Raw genomic sequence first — 27,336 nt, 5'->3', positions numbered from 1 at the left:
CTTCCAGCCCTGGGATTCTAGGATTTTAGGGTCAATTTCCAGCTTCTCTTTGCGAAACCAGGTGTGTTCCTTCCTCCTTGCCCTGTGGCCTCACCTCCTGATCTCCCTTGCCAAAGGAGAGTGGTGAGCTGGCTGGGCGTGTCCTCTCTGGTATTAGTTAGTATCGCCGTCTCTCTTCCGCGCCAGCTATTCCCCTGTGTAGTATCAACACAATTATTTTTTTCTCAATGCTTAACTTCTTAACTCACAGCTGGTCTGGGCCTCAAAGAGACAGGGCCCATTTTCACTAGCGTGTTCGACTTGCACGCCTTTTGGCCTTCCATCATCAACCTTTGCTTCACCTAGAATCAGATGTCAGGTCCATTAAGAGAGTGTAAGTGTCTAGAGATGGGACTTTATCTGTCATCTCCTGCATTCTGGAGGGACGAACAGCACAGCTGCTCTGCTTTGCATACGTAACTTCCCTGTCTGCTCTCCGAACCTGACACGCTCGCTGCTCGCTCACAGAAGCGACATGAAAACATTGGGCTCAGCTGTGACACAGACTGGCTTAGCGCAGGGAAATGCTCTGCCAATAGGCTGACAGCTTTCCCCTTATCTGACGCAGCTTTCAACCCGCCTGAAACCTCCTCTGACCTGCCCATCCTGGAGCATCCCACACTCACCCCGGCAGAGTCCTTTGTGGTTAGGAGCTGAATCCAGCCGTCACCCTTCCGCCCCAGGAGACGGCTTGCAAAGCCGCCAGCCAGGAAGGGTCTCTTCCTTAGGAACTGTTGAGCAATAATTCCTCCACATGTGGCTGTGCACAAGCCCTGTGCTGCTGAGCCACAACCAACCAACGCCTTCCGAGTCTCCTTGTCACGCGGGTTTGCCTCTGGCCCGTCATGCAGATTTTCACCCAATCCCCTGTCAGGCAACTGGACAGACTCATTGTCAGCTAGAAGGTGGGAGGTTCTCGCTCGCCCTGTGCAGCTTTCCTTACGGGCTGGGGCTCAGCGCCCGCGGGGGGTAGGAACCGCTTCCCTCTTGGGCGCGCACCCGTCTGATCACATCCGCGCTCTCCTCGGGCCCTGCCGAGGGGACGGACCGTGAGATGAAGTCGATTCTCCTTTTCCCAGCAGCAGGCAACGCACAAGCCCCAGAATCGTTTGCTCTCTGGGATTTGCTCGTGACACTAACTGGATTCAGCCAAGTTGCAGTGTCAAGCTCCCCAGCGGGCACCGCTTTCCCTCACTGGGCTCCAGCTGCATCTGGACTCAACCGCAACATCCCCAGCCACCCCAGGCCGAGAGGCGCCTTCAGCAGCCAGCGGCCTGGGATGGAACATCCTGCCCAGGCTGCGGCTGCTGCCCAACAACCCCGGCAGACGACTGGCGACCGTTCTGTCCTTGGTCCTCCGGCTGGTTTCATACAGGCTCCCGGGGTCGCTCCCAGACACCCTGCCACTCCCAGCAGCTAGACCGCCAGCCTGCACAGAGTGGCTGATCACACACGTCATTCTCCCTTTGTTCAGATTCACCTTCACAAGCTGCATTGCAAACTTTACCTTTTCCTCATCCGGGGCTTGGGCCAGGTCTAGAGAAACCTCTCCCTGCTTACCGAGCGTCCCCCGCACTTGCTTCGCTTCTGGGCCGGGGCAGACGCTCGCGTTCACACGCACGTCGCTTTTCCATGGCGACCGACGGCTCTTTCCCCCCTCAGCCCAACGCCAAGGGGAACAGCCCTCCCCTGTGCCTTGGCGGGACGGGTTACACACAGACAGCTGCTCAGAGCTGCACACCGGCCCTCCGCGGACCTCCCGGTCAGCTCCAGGTAACAGAAGAGTCACGTTCTGACCGTCCAGGGACTGGGTTCTGACGTTCACCTGTCATGGCCCAATGAAACCATGCACCAAGCGAGTCGCACCCGGCTCTCCTCGGAGGGGCCACTTCTGCCGCTCTTCCTTTCTCATTCTTTGGAGTTTGTCTGGCGCCCTCCCCAGCTTGCTGGGCTGGCTCTGAGAGTTTCTCTGTGTACATGGCCCCCTGCCTCCGCCCTGCCTCTGCCGCCTGTGTGGTGTGTGGGCAGGGCTGCGCTCCTCTCTGCTGGGCATTGGCCGTCACCGGGGGCTCAGCTTTCGGTTTGTGGTTTGCTTTCCAAGGGGCGTTTCTTTTTCTAAACACAAATCTCCCAGGGCTTTTTGTCAGGACCCTGCTACTGCTGCTGACTCATTGCAGCTGCTCTTCAGCAGGCGACGTTCAAGCCCAGCTTTACATGGTGCACAGGATGACTTCTCCTGTCTTCTTTACAACACTCCTGTTAACACATCCCACAGTGGCGTTGGCTGGTTTTTGGTTTTTGCAACAGTGTCACCCTATTGACTCACCATTAGCTTGTGGCTCACTCTGCCCCCCAGATCCCTTTCTGCAGGACTCCATCCTAGACCGTCACTTCCCATTCTGTGTGTACGAAGCTGATTGTTCCTTCCTAAGTGGAGTACTTGGCATTTGTCCTCATTAAACTTCAGCCTGTTTACCTCCAACTGTTTCTCCAGCTCTTTCTGAATTCTGACCCTGTCCTCCAAAGGACTGGTAACCCCTCCCAGGTTGGGGTCATCTGAAAACTTCATAAGCATACTGGCTATGCCAGTGGTTCCCAACCTGGGCTCTGCAGACCCCTCAGGGTTCTGTGAGGGTATTGCAGGGGTCGGTGGGAAAAAAAGATAAATACAAATGATCACAGAAAATAAGTTTTAAGTAAATTATAATTTGGCATTCAATTATTTTTAAATTAAATCTCTTCCAATAATGTTCATTGCAGTCCAAAAATCGATGCTGTGGTTTCCTTTTGGATATAATGAAGTGTACGTAACAGCTAGAATCGGCTTTGATGGGGGTCCATGGGTGGGTTGGGGGGTGAGTGAGGGTCGGGTCTAGTGAAAGGGTTGGGAACCACTGCTCCATGCCATTAGCTAAATTGTTGCTGAAGCTATTGAACAGGACCAAACCCCTGCAGAACCCCACTTGTTCTGCCCGTCCAGCCTGCCTGCAAACCATTAATAACCACTCTCTGAGAATGGTTATCCAGCCAGTCATGCACCCGCATTTCCCTTGTCTGTTGATAAGAAGGTTATGCGAGACTATTAAATGTTTTGTTAAAGTCCAGGAATACCATACCAGGAATGCCATATTCATTGCTTCCCTTTTCTCCTCCAGGCCCGTTTTCCTACCAAAGGGAGCAATCAGATTGGTTTGACATGATTTGTTCTTTACAACTCCATGCTGGCTGTTGCTAGCATCTTATTATCTTCCAGATGTTTGCAGATTCACTCCTTAATTATTGGTCCATTATTTTTCATGGCTCAGAAGTTAAACTGACTGGTCTGTAGTTCCCTGGGTTGTTCTTATTCCCCTTTTCATACATGGGCACAGTGTTTACCCTTTTCTAGTCTTCTGGGTTCTCTCCCACCTTCCATGCCTTTTCAAAGATCACAGCTAATGGCTCAGATACCACCTCAATCATCTCCTAGGATGCATTTCATCGGGCGCTGGTGGCTTGAAGCCATCTGACTTTTCCAGGTAATCTTGAACTTGTTCTTTTCCTATTTTAACTTCTAACCGTACTCCATTTCCACTGGCATTCACTCTGTTAGGCATCCAGTCACCACCACCTTCTTGGTGAAAACCAAAACAGAGATGTCATTAAGCACCTCTGCCAAGTCCACGTTTTCTGGTTTTCCCTCATCATTGATTAGCAGTTCTTGGTCTTCCTCTTGCTTCTAATGTATTTGCAGAACATTTTCCTGTTACCCTTTGTGGCTCTAGCTAATTTGAACCCGTTTTGTGCCTTGGCCTTTCCAATCTCGCCCCTGCATACTTGTGTTTTTTCCTCAGACTCATCTTTTGAACATTGACCCAATTTCCACTTTTGATATGATTCCAGTTTGACTTTTCGATAACCTACACTCCCTGCTTCAGCCATGGTCTCTTGTCACTCTCCTTAGCTTTTCTCTCCAGTGGAATAATTTGCTCTTGGGCCCTTAATAATGCGCCTTTGAAAAACTGCCAATTGTCTTCAGCTGTTTTTTTTCTCTCAGGCTACCTCTACACTAAACCCAGGACGTCAACCAACTCAGGGTCGACATTCCGGGGGTCAATTTCACATGGCTGGTAGGGACACGTGGGCAGAGAGGGGGCCCCGGGTTGCCTGGGTTACAAGAGCCAGGAGGGCCATTGCCTACGTGTGAGAAGTCGTCACACGGATGCTCCCCTCACCGCGATGCACCGACGCTGTGCCCAGGGAAACTGAGGCACCCGCCTGGGGTTACCGCCGGGCAGCAGGAACCACATGCAGCCGAACCAGGGGCATCTCCACCCCCTCCCCCATCCTGGGGACACCTGTCCATGTGTCTGGAACAGGCGGGCGGTGCTGCTGGCCCCCTACTAGCCCTCAGAGGGTGGGGAGGGGGTAGCCCCAGTACCAAGAGGAAGGGGGTGGGTTAATGGGGAACCAGAGCACTCGGTTCCATGCTCCAGGTCAGCCTGAGTGGCAGGGCTGGCAGGCCAATGAAGGATTAGGGGGCTGGGGGGCCCCATCCCCCATGTGAGCTGGGCTCGCCTGCCTCAGCCAAAGTGGGCAGAGCTAAGGGGAAAGCAGGGGGACTTGGGTGGGAGCCAGAGGCGGGGCAGAGAGAGGAGGACCCTGGCAGAGGCCCCAGCACTGGAGGACATCCCCAGCCCAGGGCCCTCACAGGCTGGGCTGGGTGGGAGTTCACTGTAGGGGGTGGGGAGCTGACAGCTCCCTGGGACATGAGGAACGAGACGTGAGCTGCCCTGATGCCCGAGAGGTGGCGTGATGCCCCATGGCAGAGCGAGGGGGTGGGCCAGGGAAAGGCCTGGTGAGAACAGGGAACCCTGGAGGGGGTACACCCCTCAGCTCAGGTGTCCCCCACCTTGAGGAAGCCTGGGTCCAGCCCTCTTGAGGCCATGCCAGGGAGGGGCAGATGAGCCTGGGGTGAGTACCCGGCAGAAGGAAGTGGGTGTGAGGTTGCAGAGCTTTTCGTGGGCCTGTTCCCCGACAACGTCCCCCCGGTGCCGGCCCACCCCAGGGCTTCGCTGGCCAAGCTCAGACACTGGCCAGGCTGGCCGGGACCCTGCTCTGTCCTGACTCACGCTGGTGGATGCCAGTGCGGATTCTGAGCCCAGGCTGTGCTGAGCAGTGGGAGCCTGGGCACTGGCCAAGGCACTTGTCACCCAGCGACGCCAAGCTCAGACCCTCCTGCTCGAGCCGAGGTTTCCCTGAGGGTTGTGGGCTCCTGAGAGGAGCAGGGGCCAGGTGGCGGGTGACAGCAGCTGGGCGTTCCCGTGGATCGCGAGAGAATTGGCAGAGGTCATTGCTGAGCCTTTGGCCATTATCTTCAAAGACTCTTGGAGATCGGGGCAGATCCTGGATGACTGAAAAGAGACCAGCATAGTGCTCATCTTTCAAACAGGAAAGAAGGACAATCCAGGGAACTATAGACCCATCAGCCTTACCTCAGTCCCTGGGAAATGATGGAGGGGATCCTCAAGGAATCCATTTTGGAGCACTTAGAAAATGGGAAAGTGATCAAAAGTAGCCAACATGGATTCACCAGGGGCGAGTCCTGCCTGACCAATCTGATCAGCTTCTATGATGAGGTAACAGGCTCTGTGGACATGAGGAAGTCAGTGGATGTGATACACCTTGACTTCAGCAAAGCTTTTGATCCGGTCTCCCACAACATTCTTGTCCATAAGTTAAGGAAATATGAATTGGACCCTTGGACTATAAGATGGGTAGAAAGCTGGCTTGATGGTCGGGCCCAATGGGTAGTGGTCAGTGGCTCAATATCTGGATGGTGGTCAGTTTCAAGCAGAGTGCCGCAAGGTTTGGTTCTGGGGCCAGTGTTATTCAACATCTTTATTAATGACCTGGATGAGGGACTGGGTTGCACCCTCAGCAAGTCTGAGGATGACACAAAACTAGGAGCAGAGGTAGATATGTTGGAGGGTGGAGAGAGAATCCAGAGGGACCTGGATAAATTGGAGGACTGGGCCAAAAGAAATCTGATGCGGTTCAATAAGGAGAAGTGCAGAGTCCTGCACCTGGGGCGGAAGAATCCCAAGCACTGTTACAGGCTGGGGACCGACTGGCTCAGCAGCAGTACGATGGAAAGGGACCTAGGGGTTATGGTGGATGAAAGGCTGGATATGAGTAAACAGTGGGCCCTTGTAGCCAAGAAGGCTAACGGCACACTGGGGTGCATTAGGAGGAGCATTTGGAGCAGATCTAGAGAAGTGGTTGTTCTCCCTCTATTCAGCACTGGTGAGGCCACATCTGGAATATTGTGGCCAGTTCTGGGCCCCCCAGTATAAAAAGGATGTGGATTTGCTGGAGCAGGCTCAGCGAAGGGCAACAAAAATGATTAAGGGGCTGGAGCACAAGACCTGTGAGGAGAGGCTGAGGGATTTGGGCTTGTTTAGTTTACAGAAGAGAAGACTGAGGGGTGATTTAATAGCAGCCTTCAACTTCCTGAAGGGGAACTGTAAAGAGGAGGGTGAGAGGCTGTTCTCAGTGGTGTCAGACGGCAGAACAAGGAGCGATGGGCTGAAGTTGCAGAGCGGGAGGTGCAGGTTGGATATTAGGAAAACTCCTTCCCCGGGCGGGAGGGGAAGCACTGGGATGCGTTGCCCTGAGAGGCGGTGGAATCTCCATCCCTCCAGGTTTGCAAGCCCCGGCTGGATCGGGCCTGGCTGGGATGACCTGGTGGGGCTGATGCTGCTGGGGGCCGGGGCTGGGCTCAGGGCCCTCCCGAGGTCCCTCCCAGCGCTGGGATTGTGCGACCCGGGCCAGGTTCCCGCCCCCGCTCCCGGCCGCTCCGCTTGTTGCACTTTCACTTTGCTCTCGGTCCCGGCGGGCTCAGGCGGCTCCGTGTAGCAGCGGCAGGTGAGGGGGCGGCGGGGCCGGGCTCGGGGCTGGTTCTGCTCCCGCTCCCGCTCCCGCTCCCGGCGCTGCCCCCGGCCCCGGCTCACGTTGTGCAGCTCGGCTGGGTCCCGCGGCGCGGGGGCGGCCGGCGCTGGGCTGGGCCCGGAGGGTGCCCGGGGGCGCTGTGCGGGGAGGGGCTGTGGGGTGCCCGGAGGCGCTGTGCGGGGAGGGGCTGTGGGGTGCCCGGGGGAGGGAGGAGCGGTGGCCGCCGGGGGGCACAGGGGATTGCTGGGGGGGGAGGAGCGGGGTGGTGGCTGGGGGGGCAGGAGCGGGGGGGCGCTGGGGGGCACGGGGTGCAGAACCCCCAGCAGGGCCCAGGCACCTAACAGGGCCAGACACGCTGGGCCCTTAGTTCCTGTTTTGCCCTGTGGCTGAGGCCAGGCCGGGCTGCCGGGGTCTTTCCCAGCTCGCCCTGCCCCAGGCAGGCTGGGGGTTCTCCTGCCCTTCTGCCCCATGGGCGAGCTGGGTGCAGCTGGCGCGGGCACTGGGCAGGGTGCGCCGAGGGCTGCAGGAAGCAGGCGGCTCTGTTGCCATGTGGCATCTGCCTGCGAGCTGGAGCCAAGTGCGGCAGCAGCAGCTGGCATGGCTGGGCTGGGCTGGGCTGAGCTGGGCTCAGTGGGTGGTGGCTGGCGTGGCTGGGCTGGGCTTGGCTGGGCTCGGCGGGTGGCAGCTGGCGTGGCTGGGCTGGGCTGGGCTCAGCGGGTGGTGGCTGGCGTGGCTGGGCTGGGCTTGGCTGGGCTCGGCGGGTGGCAGCTGGTGTGGCTGGGCTGGGCTGGGCTCAGTGGGTGGCGGCTGGGCTGGGCTGGATTGAGTGGGTGGCAGCTGGTGTGGCTGGGCTGAGCTGGGCTCAGTGGGTGGCGGCTGGGCTGGGCTGGATTGAGTGGATGGCAGCTGGTGTGGCTGGGCTGGGCTGGGCTGGGTTGAGTGGGTGGCAGCTGGCTGGGCTGGGCTGGGCTCGGCGGGTGGCAGCTGGTGTGGCTGGGCTGGGCTGGGCTGGGCTCAGTGGGTGGCGGCTGGGCTGGGCTGGGTTGAGTGGGTGGCAGCTGGCGTGGCTGGGCTGGGCTGGGCTCGGCGGGTGGCAGCTGGTATGGCTGGGCTGGGCTGGGTTCAGTGGGTGGCAGCTGGGCTGGGTTGGATTGAGTGGGTGGCAGCTGGTGTGGCTGGGCTGGGCTGGGCTCGGCGGGTGGCAGCTGGTGTGGCTGGGCTGAGCTGGGCTCAGTGGGTGGCGGCTGGGCTGGGCTGGATTGAGTGGGTGGCAGCTGGTGTGGCTGGGCTGGGCTGGGCTCAGCGGGTGGCGTCTGGGCTGGGCTGGATTGAGTGGGTGGCAGCTGGTGTGGCTGGGCTGGGCTGGGCTCGGCGGGTGGCAGCTGGCTGGGCTGGGCCCAGGAAGCTGGGCTGGGGTGGCCACAATGCAGCATGACCCTGGCCAGGCCCAGAATGTGCCCTGGGGGTGCCCAGTGGGCTGGGATTCCAGGGCCTGTGCAGCCCCACAGGCTCCCCAGCTGCAGCACCAGTGCCACAGGACAGAGCTGGTCCCAGGGAGAGTCTAGAGCCTTTCCTGGCACCTTGGTGGCAGCCTGGGAAGGGAGTCCCTGTGCTGGGGGTCAGCAGAGGGAGGCCTGGCTGGGGCAGGTGGAAAATGCTGGGGAATATGGGAGGTTCTCCTGGGCACCACTGAGGGGGCCAGACTGGGCCCAGTGCTCAGAGCCAGACCACGGCCAGCCCCAGCCTGGGCCCCTCCACGCCAGGCACCGAACCCGTCACACCGAGCGCTGCCAGAGCCACCCCGGCAATTCCCTCCCACCCGCCAGCTTCCCCTGGGCCCCAGCCCGGCCCCTCCGCGCCGGGGGAGGTGATGGACCCGTCTCCCCAAAGCCACGCAGGCCTGCCAGTCCCACGGCCCCGGGCAGCGTGTCCCCCCGCGCCCAGCCAGAGAGCGCCGGGCCCGGGCGGGAGCATCGCCCACGGCAGGTCCGGACTAGGCAGAGGAAAGGAGAGGGTGGGGGTGACACTGGTGCAGCAATCAAATGCCACACGCCCGTCCCACGCGCCTGGTGCCGGCTGCAGCAGGTGGAGCCGGGCTCTGGAGCGCAGCCTCTGCCGGACCGGGGCATCCGGCCGTCCCGCTCCCTGCCCAGCAGAGATGCCCCGGAGGGGAGGCGCTGGGTGAGGACGGATGGAGGGGCCCTCAGGGCCACGGGGAGGGAATTCCATTGTTCTGCCTGGGAGGGGCAGCTCACCTGCCCAGGTCCTGGCAAGGCATCAGCCAGCCCCAGGCTGCATTGTTACAGCAAACTTCCCAGGCGTGGGTTGGCACCACCAGGCCAGTTGTCGGCCAAGCCTCCTGTCCCCGACGAGCTGCCCTCCCCGCCTCCCTCATGCTGCCAAGAGCCCAGCCTGAGGGGGGCAGTCTGCTCCCAGCCCCCCATCTCCCTGACAGCCCCACACTGCCCCGTGGGGCACAGAGAGCTGAGTTAGGAGCCCTGACCACAAACCCAAGCCCCTGGAAGCTCTCCAGGGCTGGGGCAGAACCACCCAGTGGGGCAGTGGAACCTCCCCCTGCCAGCCTGGCCAATGGCATCTCAGTGAGGGAGTGACCCACATCACCACCATGTCATCCTGTGTCACCCCAAACCACACCCTGTCACCTCTGCGTCACCCCGTGTTACCCCCATGACACCACCATACACAGAATCCCAGGGCTGGAAGGGACCTCAGGTGGTCGTCTAGTCCAGCCCCCTGCTTCAAGCAGGATCAACCCCCACTAAGTCATCTCAGCCAGGACCTTGTCCACCCAGGACTTAAAAACATCGAGGAATGGAGATTCCACCACCTCTCCAGGCAACACATTCCAGTGCTTCACCACCCTCCTGGTGAAGTAGTTTTTCCTAATGTCCAACCTACACCTCCTCCTCTTCAACTTCAGACCATTGCTCCTTGTTCTGCCATCTGACACCACTGAGAACAGTTTCTCACCATCCTCTTTGGAGCTCCCCTTCAGGAAGTTGAAGGCTGCTATTAAATCACCCCTCAGTCTTCTCTTCTGTAAACTAAACAAGCCCAAATCCCTCAGCCTCTCCTCATAGGTCTTGTGCTCCAGCCCCTTAGTCATTTTTGTTGCCCTTCGCTGAACCTGCTCCAGCAAATCCACATCCTTTTTATACTGGGGGGCCCAAAACTGGCCACAATATTCCAGATGTGGCCTCACCAGTGCTGAATAGAGGGGAACAACCACTTCTCTAGATCTGCTCCAAATGCTCCTCCTAATGCACCCCAGTGTGCCGTTCGCCTTCTTGGCTACAAGGGCACAGTGTTTACTCATATCCAGCCTTTCATCCACCATAACCCCTAGGTCCCTTTCCATCGTACTGCTGCTGAGCCATTCGGTCCCCAGCCTGTAACAATGTTTGAGATTCTTCCGCCCCAGGTGCAGGACTCTACACTTCTCCTTATTGAACCGCATCAGATTTCTTTTGGCCCAGTCCTCCAATTTATCAAAGTCACTCTGGATTCTCTCTCTACCCTCAAAGGTATTTACCTCTCCCCCTAGTTTTGTGTCATCAACAAACTTAATGAGGATGGAATCCAGTCCCTCATCCAGGTCATGAATAAAGATGTTGAATAACACCAGCCCCAGAACCAAGCCTTGTGGCACTTTGCTTGAACCCGACCACCATCCAGATATTGAGCCATTGACCACTACCCATTGGGCCTGACCATCAAGCCAGCTTTCTATCCATCTTATAGTCTGTGATGGGGTTCGGGGTCCCCCAAGCTCTGCACCCGTCCGCAGGCAGGAGTGACTCTCACTCAGCAGGAGAACAGCGGGTTTATTAGCCGGCTGGACACAGCGTGGTACAGAGGAGTCAGTGCAGCCAGCAGAGACAGCCAGTCCCATCCATGCTGGGAAGAGGAGGCCCCCAGGGGCCCCCAGAGCCAGGGCCTTGCCCCCTTCTTGGTCTCGCTCTCTTTCAGCCCAGACTCACTGCTTCCCAACTCCCAGTTCCAATTCAAACCCCTCAGGCTCCACCTCCCCCTTTGTCTCCAGTACAAAGGTGTCACCTGGTCGCCAGGTTACCCTCAGCAGGAGTCCCCCACCCTCTGTGAGCCCCTCACACACACACACAGGTATCCCCCACTCCATCACATCTCTCCCCCCTTCCAGACCGAACTAAGCGGGGTCACTCAGCCGGTGACCTGGGGAATTTCAGGACCCTCCCCTCGTGACAGGGCATCGGCTGTACCCTCGGTGCTCCCCTCGATGTGCACCACCTCCATGTCATAATTCTGCTGGGGGAGGCTCCAAGTCAGCAGCTTGGCATTGGCCCCTTTCATGAGATGCAGCCGGGCAAGTCCCGTTGGTTCCCTCGGGTTGGTCGGTTTCCCTGCTTCGGTCTCCGGTCCATCAGCCACGTTCTCCAGTCAGGCAGGCAGAGCCCATATAGCTGCTGCAGCACCAGCAGATCAAAGAGCTCATCTCTGGTCTGGGCCCTGCCCCATCTGCCCACCAGCCCATACAGCTGCTCCGGCAAATGTGTTGGAATTCAGTTACAGTCCAGTAAAGGAAGGTACAAATGGTTTCCCCCCTTGGCATTTAGCCAGCCCGCCAAAATGGGTGTGTGCCTCAGTTTCCCCTTCCATGCCACACAATAGGTTTGGAATGTTCCTCCTCATGTGAGAGTTTGCAAGACTAGTTACAGGGAACAACGGTGACATTTCAGAATTACAAACTCCTCCCACACACAATTCATGCTTATACATCAATGTCATCATGTTACATGGCTCTTTCCAAACATTCAGTGCATGGTACAATTCTACAGCTTTTGGTAGCAGCACCCACTGGTCACAGCAGTCAGTGTGAGTAACAAGAACAAATCCATTGCAGCTGTACATTTACGTTGCTCTTTGGTAGACCACAACCTTTGTGTAACCTCCTTGAGAATCTGGTATTTTTGGGCTAAACGGCAGAGGCCTTTCTTAGCACCATCAAGTTCTAATCTCCTCTCTTGTCCCCTGGGGTGGAAATTTGATCTCTCTGGGTGTGCCCTCCCTTCTAAGGAGAGCTGGGCCATTGATGATCTCAGGGAAACTGCCCCCTCCCAGCCAGTCTGGAAATTTGCAAACCAAACTGGTTTCTAAAAAAAGCAGTCAAGTAGCACTTTAAAGACTAGCAAAATAATTTATTAGGTGAGCTTTCGTGGGACAGACCCACTTCTTCAGACCAAAGTTGTTTTGTGAGTCCCAGACTCAGAATCCACATGAAGGAGCCACGTGAAGGAATCCCTGTTTATCCCTTACTGGCCCACCAGGCCCAAAGCTCCTTTGTTCTTCCACCTCCAACTTCTGCTTCCCCCATGGAATCAGAAGTGGAGTCCAGTATGAGAATATGAGTGTTTCCACCATCTGGAGATGGGGAATTGCTGGTCCTCTCCTGCATCCTACAGAGATTGACTGTGCAGCTGTTTTACTTGGTTCTCACAGGGCTGCTCACACTCCCTGAGAGTTTTCACTTTACTTGGACCAACTTCCAACTACTGAGAAGCCTTTGCCCTGCCTGCTTTGGACCCTTGCAGAGTACAGCCAGTGGTTTCACACTCAGGCAGGTCCTGGCCATCAGGAGCTGAAACAAACTTCTCCCCAGGCAAAGGGCTGCTCTGGCTCTTACAGACAGACAAGCACCTTTCCTGTTCACTCTCCTTCAGCTCACTCCCATTTTCTGCAGTCCCCACAGACTGCTCAGGAAAAGTTTCAGGGAAATTCTCTTCCTCAAGAGCTCCCCCAAACAACAACTCACCCCTCTCTGCCTCCACAGGGGCACTGCTCCCTTGAGCCACAACCAGCTCCTGGGTTTCACCTGCACCCAGGATCACTTCTGGCCCATCAGGCAGATTCCTACATAATCCCCCTCCAGGCAGACAGCTGGTACCACCGGAGAGAAGGTTAGGATCCCTTTCCTCCCTTCTGCTACCAGCTCCTTTATCTTCATCAGTCAGCGTTAACTCCATTGCCCGTCTGCTCTTCCCGTGTCCTGGCGAGAGGATGACTGTGGTGGGACAGAGTCCTCTCACCCCTCCCAGTAACACCTCAGCATCAGGCAGAGAGCCTGTACTAGAATCATCTGGTCTCTGGGATTCCCTGATGATACTAACTGGATCAGACCGAGTTAAAGCATCATCCCCCCTGAGAGACACAGAGGCAGGCCCACTTCCCATCTGGGCTTCAGCTGCCCTCAGATCCAGCCCTGGGATCTTGGCCCCATCTTGAGCCCCCACAGGCTCAGACAAAGGAGTCACTTCCCCAGAAGCAGAAGCACCTTTCTTGCACCAAGGACCAGTGTCCTTAGCAGGGACACCACTGCCCATCCCAGAGCCATTCCCTCTGCTCCAGCCCCCATGGCTGGATTCAGAGACACACCTGGAATGCTCTTTCCTGGTGGTTCCCTCTCCAGCCACCCCAGGCTGGGGAATCTTCCTCAGACAATGGGCTAGTTTCCTCATTGGCACCTTTTCCAAACGCAGGCTCTGCTCTCTCCCCAGGCTGCTGCTGCTGTTCAACACAGACAGACAATGGGAGACAATCTCTCCTTTGTCCCAGCTCCCCGGCTGGTCTCAGACACACACCCAGAAGGTGAAGCAGCTTCTCTCACAGACAACTTGCCATTCCCAGTGGACAAGCTGCTTTCCTGCACAGACACACAGGCACCTTCCTCGGCCCAGGCCTGGAAAACTCTTCCCAGGTCTGTCTTGGCCACTAGTAGATGATGGGTTGGAATCGCTCCTTCCCTCCTTGAGCTGTGGCAGGCCACTCGGTTCAGAGCTCCAGGCAGTCCAGGGTTCCCTGCCCCGATGCGGGCTCACCTCTGCAGGAGTTTCCTTAACCCTCAGCTCTGCCACTGCACATCCACGCTGCCTTGTCCAGCTTCTTTAATCTCGATTCAGTTTCCAGGTGCTGCCACTTCACAGCAGAGCTGCTCAGCGTGGTTGCAGACTCTCAGGCTGATGCCCTCTGCACCCCACGCTTCCTGGAAGAATCCCTTCAGTGTGCCAGGCTCCTTGCGGGTCACAAGCTTGCCAGGGTTAGGCCGTAGGCCCCTCCGCCCTCTGGGACTGACTCCAACAGACTCCCAGAGGAACCCCTTCTTCGATGTGACACCCACTGTCAAGGGCCACAACCACACTGTCTTGGGACGAACTCATTCAGCGCGTCAGCCTCCTCGTGGGTCACTTGTTCCTGGGGGTTGGGCCCTCGGCCTCTCCACCTTCTGGGACTGACTCCCAGGAGTAACCCCTCCTTGCGTGTGACACCCCCTCTCGAGGACCACGACTGCAGTTGCTTGGGTTCGGCCACAGGACCCTCCGCCTTGGGGAACTGCACCTCACTGCCCATCAGCACACCTGGGTCTCGCAGGCCCCCCTTCTTCTTCCGGGGCCCTTGTCACTTACTGCTGGATGCTCCATCCTCGGGGTGCAGAACGTCCCACTCTGACACCAGTGTGATGGAGTTTGGGGTCCCCCAAGCTCTGCACCCCGTCCGCAGGCAGGAGTGACTCTCACTCAGCAGAAGAACAGCGGGTTTATTAGCCGACAGGGCACAGCGTGATACAGAGGAGTCAGTGCAGCAGGCAGAGACAGCCAGTCCCATCCATGTAGGGGAGAGGAGGCCCTGAGGGGCCCCCAGAGCCAGGGCCTTGCCCCCTCCTTGGTCTCTCTCTCTCCCAGCCCAGACTCACTGCTTCCAACTCCCAGTTCCAATTCAAACCCCTCAGGCTCCACCTCCTCCTTTTTCTCCAGTACAAAGGTGTTACCCGGTCGCCAGGTTACCCTCAGCAGGAGCCTCACACCCTCTGTGAGCCCCTCACACACACACACACACAGGTACCCCCACTCCATCACATAGTCCAAGGATCGAATCCATAGTTCCTTAGCTTATGGATAAGACTGTTGTAGGAGGCTGTATCAAAAGCTTTGCTGAAGTCAAGGTGTATCACATCCACTGACTTCCCCATTTCCACAGAGCTTGTTACCTCGTCATAGAAGCTAATCAGATTGGTCAGGCAGGATTTGCCCCGGTGAATCCATGTTGGCTACTTTTGATCACTTTCCCCTCCTCCAAGTGCTCCAAAATGGATTCCTTGAGGCTCCCCTCCATCATTTTCCCAGGCGTTGAGGTGAGGCTGACGGGTCTATAGTTCCCTGGATTGTCCTTCTTTCCTTTTTTAAAGATGGGCACCACGTTTGTCTTTTCCAGTCATCCAGGATCTCCCCCGATCTCCAAGAGTCTTCAAGGATTATGGCCAAAGGTTCAGCAGTGACCTCTGCCAATTCCCTCAGTACTCTCGGGTGCATTAAGTCCAGACCCATGGACTTGTGCACATCTAGTTTTTCTAGACAGCTCAGAACTTGTTCCTTCCCCACAGGTGGCTGCCCTCCACCTTCCCGTACTGCATCGTCCAGGACCTTTGTCCATGAAGACTGAGTCAAAAAAAACCATTGAGTGCTTCAACTTTTCCTACATCATCTGTCACTGGGTTACCTCCCTCGTCCAGTAACGGCCCCACACCTTACCGTCCTGTGTCACCCTGTGTCACCTTGCACCACTTCCTGTCACCCTATGTGTGATGGAGTGGGGGGAGTGCAAGTGTGAGTCAGGCTGGATGTCTGAGGCAAGCAGCAGCTCCCAGTGGCTAAGGATGACCCTGGGGCTACAACTGGCAGGTAACACCTCTGCCCTGAACAAAGAGGAGGGAGGAGCCGAGCTGGGTTTTGAATCGGGGGCGGCAGTGAGAGGCTGGGGGAAGGGAGAGCTGGAAGGCAGCCAGCCTGAGGAGGGGGAAGCTACACCCCAGAGGGGCACCCCTTGGGCTCCTCTCCCCAGGACGGGTTGGAAGGACTGTCTCTGGCTGCTGTGCTGTCACTTCTGTGAGAAACTGGGCATCTGTTGCCTAATAAACCTCCTGTTGTACGTGCTGAGTGAGAGTCACTCCTGCCAGCGGACGGGGTGCAGTGCAGGGGGACCCCTGAACCCCACCACACCATGTTACCCCTTGACACCACCACGCCATCCTGTGTCACCTCCTGGGATGGGGGGTCAGGGTCCCCAAGCTCTGCGGCCATCTGCAGCCAGGAGTGACTCACGCAGCGGGTGGAAGAGGAGGTTTATGAGGCGACAGATGCCGTGTGGTACAGACTTGTCAGCACAGCAACTGAAGGGTCTGTCCGACCCGTGTTGGGGGAGGAGATCCCCCCGAGGGGATCCCAGGCCTGGAGCTTCTGGCTCCACACAGCCCAGCCCAGCCCAGCCCGGCCCAGCCCGGCCCAGCCCGGCCTGCCTTTGTCCCTCTCCAGCCTCCAGCCTCCCCCTATGCTAACTGCTGCCTCTAATTCAAACCCAGCTGGGCTCCTCCCTGCTCTGTGTCTGGCACAGGGGTGTCACCTGCCGGCTCAGGTTACCGCCCCAGGGGTCAGCCGAGCCGAGCCGGTGGGAGCTGCTCAGCCTGTTGCTCACACACCCACCCCCCACTCCATCACATCCCTCCCCACTTCCAGACCAGGCTGAGCGGGGTGACTCAGCCAGCGACCTGGGGAAGTTTGTGCAGCTCAGGACATAGAGCGGGAGGTCCAAGACATGCTGGCCCTGGGGGTGATCCAACCCTCCTCCAGCCCCTGGACCTCTGCCGTGGTGCTGGTCCCCGAAAAGGATGGGTCAGTCTGGTTTTGTGTGGAGCTGTCACAAACTCAGCACCATCACTGTATCGGACGCCTCCCCCATGCCCAGGCCTGACAACCTCCTAGACAAGCTGAGGGGAGCCCGTTACCTCACCACCATAGACCTCACCAAGGGGTACTGGCAAGTGCCATTGCAGCAAGATGCGCCGCTTGCATCAGCTCTCATCACCCTGTGGCGGACCAGCTGCTGAAAGGGACGGAGAGCTTTGCCCTGGCTTACACGGACAACGTTTGCATCTTCAGCCAGACGTGGGAGGACCATGTGTTCCAGGTCAAGCAGGTGCTGGACCGACTCCAGAAGGCCGGTCTGACTATCAAGGCAGGGAAGTGCAAGGTGGGAATGGCTGAGGTGACCTACCTGGGCCACAAGGTGGGCAGCGGCTGCTTAAAGCCAGAGCCAGCTAAAGTGGAGGCTGTCAGAGATTGGCCCACACCCCAGACTAAGAAGCAGGTCCAGGCCTTCATTGGGATGGCGGGGTACTACCGGAGGTTTGTGCCCCACTTTAGCTCCATCGCAGCCCCCCTCACGGAGCTGTGTAAAAGGGAAAGCCTGACAAGGTGGTCTGGACCGAGCAGTGCCAAGAGGCCCTCTGAGCGCTGAAGGAGGCTCTGGTCAGGGCCCCAGTGCTGGCAAATCCAGACTTCAACAAGCCCTTCCTGGTGTTCACTGATGCCTCAGACGTGGGGCTGGGGGCGGTGCTAATGCAGGTGAATGACAAAGGGGAGAAACAACCCGTCGTGTACCTGAGCAAGAAGCTGCTGCCCCGGGAGCAGAACTACGCGGCCATAGAGAAGGAATGTCTGTCCATGGTGTGGGCGCTGGGGAAGCTGCAGCCGTACCTGTTTGGACGGCGTTTCACCGTGTACACCGATCACTCACCCCTGACCTGGCTGCATCACATGAAAGGGGCCAATGCCAAGCTCCTGCGGTGGAGTCTGCTCCTGCAGGACTACGACATGGAGGTGGTCCACGTCAAGGGGAACAACAACACCACAGCCAATGCCCTGTCACGCAGGGAGGGCCCCGAACTTCCCCGGGTGCCTGCTCAGTTCGGTCTGGAAGGGGGAGAGATGTGATGGAGTTGGGGGGATGAGAGACTCAGGCTGGATGCGTGTGACAGGCAGAGCAGCTCCCGGGCTAAGGATGACCCCTGGGGCTGTACCCTAAGCTGGCAGGTAACACCTCTGCCCTGAACGCAGAGCAGGGAGGAGCTGTGATGGGGTTCAGGGGTCCCCCTGCACTGCACCCCGTCCACTGGCAGGAGAGACTCTCACTCAGCAGGTACAACAGCAGGTTTATTAGGCAACAGATGCCCAGTTTCTCACAGAAGCAACAGCACAGCAGCCAGAGACAGTCCTTCCAACCTGTCCTGGGGAGAAGACCCCGAGGGGTGCCCCTCTGGGGTGTAGCTTCCCCCTCCTCAGGCTGGCTGCCTTCCAGCTCTCCCTCTTCCTCGCCTCTCACTGCCGCCCCCGATTCAAAACCCCGCTCAGCTCCTCCCTGCTCTTTGTTCAGGCAGAGGTGTCACCTGCCAGTTGTAGCCCCAGGGTCAACCTTAGCCACTGGGAGCTGCTGCTTGCCTCAGACATCCAGCCTGACTCACACATGCCCTCCCCCCACTCCATCACATCTCTCCCCCCTTCCAGACCAAACTGAGCGGGGTCACTTAGCCAGTGACCTGGGGAAGTTCGGGGCCCTCCCTGCGTGACAGGGCATTGGCTATGGTGTTGTTGTTCCCCTTCACATGGACCACCTCCATGTCGTAGTCCTGCAGGAGCAGACTCCAGCGCAGGAGCTTGGCGTTGGCCCCTTTCATGTGATGCAGCCCGGTCAGGGGTGAGTGATCGGTGTACACGGTGAAACGCCGTCCAAACAGGTACGGCTGCAGCTTCCCCAGCGCCCACACCATGGCCAGACATTCCTTCTCTATGGCCGCGTAGCTCTGCTCCCGGGGCAGCAGCTTCTTACTCAGGTACACGATGGGGTGTTTCTCCCCTTTGTCATTCACTTGCATTAGCACCGCCCCCAGCCCCACGTCTGAGGCATCGGTGAACACCAGGAAGGGCTTGTTGAAGTCTGGATTTGCCAGCACTGGGGCCCTGACCAGAGCCTCCTTCAGCGCGCAGAGGGCCTCTTGGCACTGCTCGGTCCAGACCACCTTGTCAGGCTTTCCCTTTTTACATAGCTCCCTGAGGGGGGCTGCGATGGAGCTAAAGTGGGGCACAAACCTCCGGTAGTACCCCGCCATCCCAATGAAGGCCTGGACCTGCTTCTTAGTCTGGGGTGTGGGCCAATCCCTGACAGCCTCCACTTTAGCTGGCTCTGGCTTTAAGCAGCCGCTGCCCACCTTGTGGCCCAGGTAGGTCACCTCAGCCATTCCCACCTTGCACTTCCCTGCCTTGATAGTCAGACCGGCCTTCTGGAGTCGGTCCAGCACCTGCTTGACTTGGGACACATGGTCCTCCCACGTCTGGCTGAAGATGCAAATGTCGTCCATGTAAGCCAGGGCAAACCTCTCCATCCCTTTCAGTAGCTGGTCCACCAGACGCTGGAAGGTAGCGGGTGCCCCCTTGAGGCCGAAGGGCAGGACCAAGAACTCGTAGAGCCCCACAGGGGTGATGAAAGCCGACTTCAGCCAGGCATCTTGGTCTAATGGCACTTGCCAGTACCCCTTGGTGAGGTCTATGGTGGTGAGGTAACGGGCTCCCCCCAGCTTGTCTAAAAGGTCATCAGGCCTGGGCATGGGGTAGGCGTCCGATACAGTGATGGCGTTAAGCTTGCGATAGTCCACACAAAACCGAACAGACCCATCTTTTTTAGGGACTAACACCACGGGAGAGGCCCAGGGGCTGGACGAGGGTTGGATCACCCCCAGAGCCAGCATGTCTTCAACCTCCCGCTCTATGTCCTGAGCCGTCCTCCCTGTGGCTCTGAATGGCACACACTTGATAGGGGCGTGGGTGCCTGTCTCTATTCGGTGGACAGCCAGGTCAGTGCGTCCGGGTCTGTCCGAGAACAGCTGTTGATGCGAATGCAGCACCTCCTTGATCTCCATCTGCTGGGCAGGGGTCAGCTGGTCGGAGAGGGGAATAGACTCCAGCAAGGAGCCGGCTCCAGTCCTTGTGAGTAAATCCACCAAGGGATCATCCCCCTGCCCCTCCCAGTGTCTGCACACGGCCAGCACCAAGTTCTGCCTGTCCCAGTAAGGTTTCATCATGTTCACATGATAGACCCGGTGGCTGTGGGCCCGGTTTGACAGTTCCACCACATAATTCACGTCATTTAGCTGTTTGACAACCTTGAAGGGCCCATCCCAGGCCGCTTGCAGCTTGTTCCGCCGCACAGGTACAAGGACCATCACTTGATCCCCGGTGGCATAGGCTCGGGCCCTGGCGTTACGGTCATACCAGACCTTTTGCTTCCTTTGGGCCATGGAGAGGTTCTCCCTGGCCAGGCCCATGAGCTCGGAGAGTTTTTCCCGGAAGGTCAGTACATACTGTACCACTGACTCCCCTTCAGGAGAGGCCGTCCCCTCCCACTCTTCTTTGAGCAAGTCCAAGGGTCCCCGTACCCTCCTTCCGTACAGCAGCTCAAACGGGGAGAACCCCGTGGATTTCTGGGGCACCTCCCTGTATGCAAACAGCAGGTGGGGTAAGTACTTGTCCCAGTCATGGGGGTATTGATTCATGAAGGTTCTCAGCATCTGCTTCAGAGTCCCATTGAACCTCTCCACCAGCCCGTTGGTCTGCGGGTGGTAGGCTGTGGCCCAGGTGTGCCGGACCCCACACTTGTCCCACAAGCTTTGCAGTAGGGCCGACATGAAGTTGGACCCCTGATCTGTGAGGACCTCCTTGGGGAACCCCACTCTGCTGAAAATGGACAGCAGTGCATCTGCCACGGTGTCAGCGTCGATAGAGGTCAAGGCCACTGCTTCTGGGTATCGCGTGGCAAAATCTACCACCACCAAAATATATTTCTTCCCCGAACGCGTTGCCTTGCTGAAGGGGCCCACTATGTCTATAGCCACTTTCTGGAAAGGCTCCTCTATGATGGGCAGTGGCCTCAAGGCAGCTTTCCCCTTGTCCCGGCTCTTCCCCACCCTCTGGCAGGGATCGCAGGACAGGCAATACAGACAGACAGCTGCAAAGATCCCTGGCCAGAAAAAGTTCTGTAACAACCTTCTCCTGGTGCGGTGGATCCCCTGGTGTCCTGTGAGCGGGACATCATGGGCTAGGTACAGCAGCCTGCGCCGGTACTTTTGGGGAACCACCACTTGCCTCTGGACCTTCCATGGCTCCGCTTTGCGTCTGGGAGCCCATTCCCGGTACAGGAATCCCTTTTCCCACAGGAATCTCTCCCTGCAGCCCTCCCCCAGGGGTGGAGCTGGGCTGAGACTGGCCAGTTCCCTCAGCTTCTGCAAGGAGGGGTCTCTCTGCTGCTCTGCCTGGAATTCTTCCGCTCGGGAGGAGCAGATGCTACTTCCCCGTCCCTGCCTGGCTCCAGCACCCCTGGCCTGTGAGGTCTGGTTTCTGGGGGCCCCCTTTCTCTCAGGGTTGGCCCCTGTGGCTCCTGTGACTTTGGCTGGGCCTGTACCCCTAAATCTGGGGAGCGCACCCCTCGTTTTCTTTGGCTACGGGTCAGGACCAGGGCACGAGGGCGTTCACCTTGCCAGTTCTCCAGGTCAGCCCCCATCAGTACATCCGCCGGCAAATGGCTGTGCACGCCCACTTCCTTGGGGCCTTCCTTATCCCCCCATTTCAGGTGCACCCTCGCCATGGGCACCTTGAAAGGGGTCCCATCAATTCCTGTTATCGTCAGGTGGGAATCGGGTATCATGCAGCTGGGTGCCACCACCCCGGGTCGGGCCAGCGTCACGTCAGCGCCTGTGTCCCAGAACCCCGTGACCTTTTTCCCGTCTACCTCGAGGTGTTTGAGACACTTGCTCCACAGAGGTAGCGCTGCCCCCACTCTGTAAACTGACCTCTGAGCATTTGGTCCCCCTGAGGAGCCGGTCTGTGGGGCGGACTCGGCCCAATCCGAGTGCTCATTGTCAGCACCACCCGCCTTGGCCGCCAGCCCCTCTGGCTTCTGGGACCCCACCCAGTTGACTCCATGACCCCCCGGCCTGCTCAACCTGTCTGGGAGCCTGGGGCACTGGGCTGCTCTATGCCCCTTTCGCCCACAGCGATAACAACCTGGGTCTTGTGTCCCTCGGGCCGGCTGCTCTGTCCGGGCTCTGTTTGGCTCTCTGGGGGGTGGGTGGCTGGCCCCTCTTTCCTGGGCTTGCCCAAGAGGTGGTCCCCTCTGTCATACAGTTAGGGACCGGTCTCTCTGAGATTCTCGGTTTCTCCAGGACTCCCTCTCCCTCCGGGACTCCCTCTCTCTCCGAGACTCCCTCTCTTTGTGGGGCTCACTTTCAAACCTGGCCCGGCTGTTTGTGAAGTCATCTGCCAGTTTCCCTGCATCATGTGAGTCCCCTGGCTTCCGGTCCACGAGCCACACCCTCAGGTCAGGTGCGCACATCTCGTAGAATCGCTCCACGACCGCCAGCTCGATCAGGTCCTCTACGGACTGGACTCCCATTCCGAACGCCCACTTCTGGTAGTATTGCTTCAGGCGGGCGGTTGTATCTACATGGGTTTCCTCTGGCCTCTTCTGCGCCTCCTGGAACTTCTTCTTGTACATCTCCGGAGTCAGCCCGAACTTATGCAGCAGGGCCTGTTTGAACCGTTCATAGTCCCCAGGCTGCAGCCCCACCAGCTGGCTGAGCACCGCTGCGCCCTTCTGGCCCAGCAAGGGGGTGAGGTGCCGGAGCCACTCATCTGGGGGAACCTCGTGCAACTCACAGGCTCGCTCAAAGGCGGTAAGGAACTCGTCCATGTCCCCTGGGTCCTGACACTGGGCCAACACACGCGTCTCCAAGTGACTGGCCACCCCGATCCGTCTGGCCCTCTCCCCGCTTACCGCAGCTGGGGCCTCTTGGCGTCTCGCCTCTGCCATGGTTCGCTCATGCTCCCGCTCTCGCTCTCTCTCCTTCCGTTCTCGTTCTTTCTCCTCCCGTTGTGTCTCTTGTAGCTGGCGCTCGTGCTCACGCTCTCTTTCCCGTTCCTGGTGCTCCAGTTCCTTTAATTTCACCTCGAGTTCCAGCCGTCGCAGCTCTGCGGCGGGGGACTCTGCCCGCGATGGACCACCGCTAGCTGAGCGCGACCTGGCGGGCACCGCGTCTGTCTGACGGCGTCGAGCCCCTGCTCGTGTCGGAGAATCCGAAACGCTTCCCGAGGCTGACCGGCCACTTTCTGCCGGGACAGGCTCTGCCCCCCCGGATCGGTCATTCTCTTCCAGCTGTGCAATCAGCTGGGCCTTGGTCGCCTTCCCCACGGTCAGGCCCCTCTCTCTGCACAGCCCCACTAGCTCTGCCTTCAGGAGTCGGGTATAATCCATCTCCCCGCTGTCTCCCGGGTTATCCACTCACCAGCAGCAGCTGCAGGAATGGCTCTGTTCCCCCTCTGGCTCTTGTGAGACTCCTTCCTTCTCTGGTGCTCAGTCAGCCACTGCTGGGAGCTCATCCGTGGGTGCAGTGCATCCCACTTCTGACACCAGTGTGATGGGGTTCAGGGGTCCCCCTGCACTGCACCCCGTCCGCTGGCAGGAGAGACTCTCACTCAGCAGGTACAACCGCACGTTTATTAGGCAACAGATGTCCAGTTTCTCACAGAAGCGACAGCACAGCAGCCAGAGACAGTCCTTCCAACCTTTCCTGGGGAGAAGACCCCGAGGGGTGCCCCTCTGGGGTGTAGCTTCCCCCTCCTCCGGCTGGTTGCCTTCCAGCTCTCCCTTTTCCTCGCCTCTCACTGCCGCCCCCGATTCAAAACCCAGCTCGGCTCCTCCCTCCTCTTTGTTCAGGGCAGAGGTGTCACCTGCCAGTTGTAGCCCCAGGGTCATCCTTAGCCACTGGGAGCTGCTGCTTGCCTCAGACATCCAGCCTGACTCACACATGCACCCCCCCCACTCCATCACAGGAGCTGAGCTGGGTTGAATTGGAGGTGGCAGCTGGAAGCTGGGGAGAGAGCAGGAAGGCAGCCGGCTTGTGCTGAGGGGAGGCTACACCCCAGCTGGGGCCCCCCTCAGGCACATCTCCCCAGGAGGGGCTGGAATGACTGTCTCTGCCAGCTGCACTGACACCTCTGTACAACCTCCCAACCTTATGAGGATTCTCACCAACAGCCACAGTCCACACCACAGGAACACCAGTCCTGGGACTTTTCCTTGCAACAAGGCCCGCTGCCAGCTCTGTCCACATATCTATTCTGGAAATACCATCACTGGACCTAACCAGGTTATTCACAGAATCACGGGCACTTTCTCCTGTTCCTCAACTAACATCATATATGCCACCATGTGCCAACAGTGCCCAGATGCTTTGTGTATTGGACAGACTTCAAACTCTCTCAGACAAAGAATTAATGGGCACAAAACAGACATAAAAACGCTCCAGATCCACAAACCTGTTAGCCGGCATTTTAATTGAGTGGGTCATTCTGCTAATGACCTGAAAGTCTGCGTCTTACTGAAGAGGAATTTTCACAACAGGTTGGAAAGAGAAGCTGCTGAACTCTCTTATATTCAAATTTGACACATTAACATGTGGTTTGAACCAGGATGGGAATTTTCTAGCTCATTATAGGGACTCGTTTGCATACTTGGCTTCATCTAATTCTTGACCCCCTCCCCTTCTGCCCCTCTGCTCTCTGATTTGCTCACCTTGGTAATATTTTTTTTTCTGATTTGTCCACCTTGATTACTATTTTTGGTTCTCTGTGCCTTAAATCTCAAGTCTGTTCTGGTCTGGCTCTGGTGTGAAGAAGTGGGTCTGTCCCATGGAAGCTCACCACCTAATAAATTGTTTTGTTAGTCTTTAAGGTGCTACTGGCTGGTTTTTTTACTCTGTGCTGAGCTGTCTCTCTGTTGGGTAATAAACTTCCTGTTCTCCCTGCTGAGTGAGAGTCACTTCTGCCTGCGGACGGGGTGCAGAGACTGGGGACCCCTGAGCCCCATCACTCCAGCACCAGGCTCCGACTGGGGAGTGGAACTGGGGCAGAGTGAAGGGTCAGGCCCCACCCACCCACCCACTCCTGGCTCCCCATGCTGCTGGGCCCAGGAACCCTGATGCCTGGCCTTGCAGCTGGGGACTGGCTGGCAGGGGCTGTGGGGCAGGCCAGCCCCTCTCTGAGCCTCTGAGCCTCCAGGCAGGGCTGCCCGAGAAGCTCCCATTTCTGGGGCTGGGGCTGGGGCTGGGGCTGGTGGACCGTGACTGGGGGCAGGGTGAGCAGGCCGGGGCCGGGGCGGGGAAAGGGGAAGTTACACAAGAGCAATGGCACAATCCATACTCTGTTCCAGCTCCCGGGGCTCTTCCCCGAAAGGGCAGGGTGGGGCATGTGCCCCAGGCTGGGAGCGGCTGGGTCCCATGGGCTGAGGAGGGGACGTGTGCCCCAGGCTGGGAGCGGCTGAGTCCCATGGGGTGGGGGTGGGGGGCTGTGTGCCCAGGCTGGGAGTGGGTGTCCTCAGGGTCTTGCCAGGGACCTGGGCAGCCAGGTATTGGCTACACTTGCATCTTGGGGCTGCTGGTAAGAGCGACCAGCTCTGGCCCCTCAGCCAGCTACCCATGGGCCACCTTGGGGACACTGAGGCCACACTAGTGATCCAGGAGTAGGAAAAATGCACAGCCTGTCACAGGACCCTCGATGTGTGCTTGTGTGACTGCCCAGCAGGGCAGTGAGTGCCAGGCTGGGTGTGCGCCAGGCTGGATGGTGTGTGCCAGGGTGAGCGGTGTGTGCCAGGGTGGTCGGAGTGTGCCAGGCTGCGTGAGCGCCAGGCTGTGTGTGTGCCAGGCTGGACGTGTGCCAGGCTGGGTGAGTGCCGGGCTTTTTGCTTGCTGGTGAATCACTCCATGGCTCCCTGCACTCACAGCGGGGAGGCTGAAGCTTCACACCCAGCCAGGGGTGGGGCACCAGGGGTGGGGCTCATGCTGGGGCTGCTCCCCAGGAACGATTGCAGCTGCTGGGCTCTGGGGGTGCTGGGAGGGCTGGCCCTGGCCCTGGCCCTGGCCCTGGCCCTGGCCCTGGCTCTGCAGAGGGCGTGGCGCTCGCGGCTGGGGGAGGTCGGCTGGCTCCTCAGCTGCCCCACTCGCTGCCCCTGCAGGCCCCAGATGAGTTCGCGCCAGGAGAACCCCTTGCTGGCAGCGCTGACCCAGGACCAGCTGAGCGCCGTGGGCTCCCGCCAGATGCCGGCCGGCGTCAGTGACGGCAGCAGCCCCCGGAGCTGGCACCTCGCGGCCAAGGTAAGGCCCTTTGCTGCCTGGGACGCGCTCCCGGCCTGCTGCCAGTGCTGCCCCTGATCCGTCTGCTCCCCCCCCCCCGCAGATGCCGAGGTGCCTGCAGCCCCTGTGCCTGCCGCTGGAGAAGCTGCGCCTGGTCAGGGACCACATGCTGCTGGCCATGGAGCAGGGGCTGAGCTGCTCGACGCAGGGCCAGGCCACACTGCCCATGCTGCCCGCCTTCACCCGCTCCACCCCAGACGGCACAGGTAAGGGCCAGGCGCTGGCAGCCAGGGACTCGGGCCCTCCCGGTACCGCCCAGCTGCTCCCCCAGGGCCACAGCAATGGGGAGCTCTGGAGCTCGGGTGTCCACGTCCCCGGGCCCCCATTCCCACTGGGCTCTGGCAGTGCGAGGGGTCCATGCAAAGAGCAGGGCCTGGGGCTGCAACCCCACTGACTGGGCAGCCTTGGCGCCGGGGCGTGCCGGCGGGCCAGGGCTGCGCTGCCGGCGCTGGTAGGAAGGTGCTTGCAGAAGCCACGCCGGGGCCGGGCCGGCCCATGCACTGGGCCGAGCTGACCCTGTGGCCATGGATTGGGCAGAGAGTGGCGACTTCCTGGTGCTGGAGCTGCGCGACGAGCCCTGCGTGCGGGTGCTGCTGATGGAGCTGAGGGGCGCTGGGCACCGGCCAGCGATGAGGGAACGGCGCTTTCAGGTGCCAGAGGCGCTCACTCGGGGCCCTGGCGAGGAGGTACGGGAGGGGCGCTCACTCGGGGCCCTGGCGAGGAGGTACGGGAGGGGCGCTCACTGGGGCCCTGGTGAGGAGGTACGGGAGGGGCGCTCACTCGGGGTCCTGGTGAGAAGGTACAGGAGGGGCGCTCACTGGGGCCCTGGTGAGGAGGTACGGGTGGGGCGCTCACTGGGGCCCTGGTGAGGAGGTACGGGTGGGGCGCTCACTCGGGGTCCTGGGGAGAAGGTACAGGAGGGGCGCTCACTGGGGCCCTGGCGAGGAGGTACGGGTGGGGCGCTCACTCGGGGTCCTGGTGAGAAGGTACAGGAGGGGCGCTCACTGGGGCCCTGGTGAGGAGGTACGGGTGGGGCGCTCACTGGGGCCCTGGCGAGGAGGTACGGGAGGGGCGCTCACTGGGGCCCTGGTGAGGAGGTACGGGAGGGGCGCTCACTGGGGCCCTGGCGAGAAGGTACGGGTGGGGCGCTCACTGGGGCCCTGGCGAGGAGGTACGGGTGGGGCGCTCACTCGGGGCCCTGGCGAGGAGGTACGGGAGGGGCGCTCACTCGGGGTCCTGGTGAGGAGGTA

The 27,336-nt window shown here is 59.1% G+C and overlaps 1 protein-coding gene across 1 annotated transcript in view; it reads left to right on the top strand.

The window, feature by feature from the left end:
• The first annotated feature begins 6,891 nt into the window (after positions 1-6,891).
• The window catches only part of LOC142021391 (hexokinase-3-like), a 26,276-nt gene continuing 5,831 nt past the window's right edge, over positions 6,892-27,336 (top strand). Inside the window, exons 1-4 of the mRNA XM_075010111.1 lie at positions 6,892-6,945; positions 25,909-26,047; positions 26,130-26,292; positions 26,624-26,772. Coding sequence (XP_074866212.1) covers positions 25,916-26,047; positions 26,130-26,292; positions 26,624-26,772 — 444 coding nt within the window. The 5' untranslated portion in view covers positions 6,892-6,945; positions 25,909-25,915. The remainder of the gene's footprint in view (positions 6,946-25,908; positions 26,048-26,129; positions 26,293-26,623; positions 26,773-27,336) is intronic.

The sequence above is a fragment of the Carettochelys insculpta genome, chromosome 15 (genome assembly GCF_033958435.1).
Source record: "Carettochelys insculpta isolate YL-2023 chromosome 15, ASM3395843v1, whole genome shotgun sequence".
NCBI lineage: Eukaryota > Metazoa > Chordata > Testudines > Carettochelyidae > Carettochelys > Carettochelys insculpta.
This window is presented reverse-complemented; position numbering and strand designations above follow the sequence as displayed.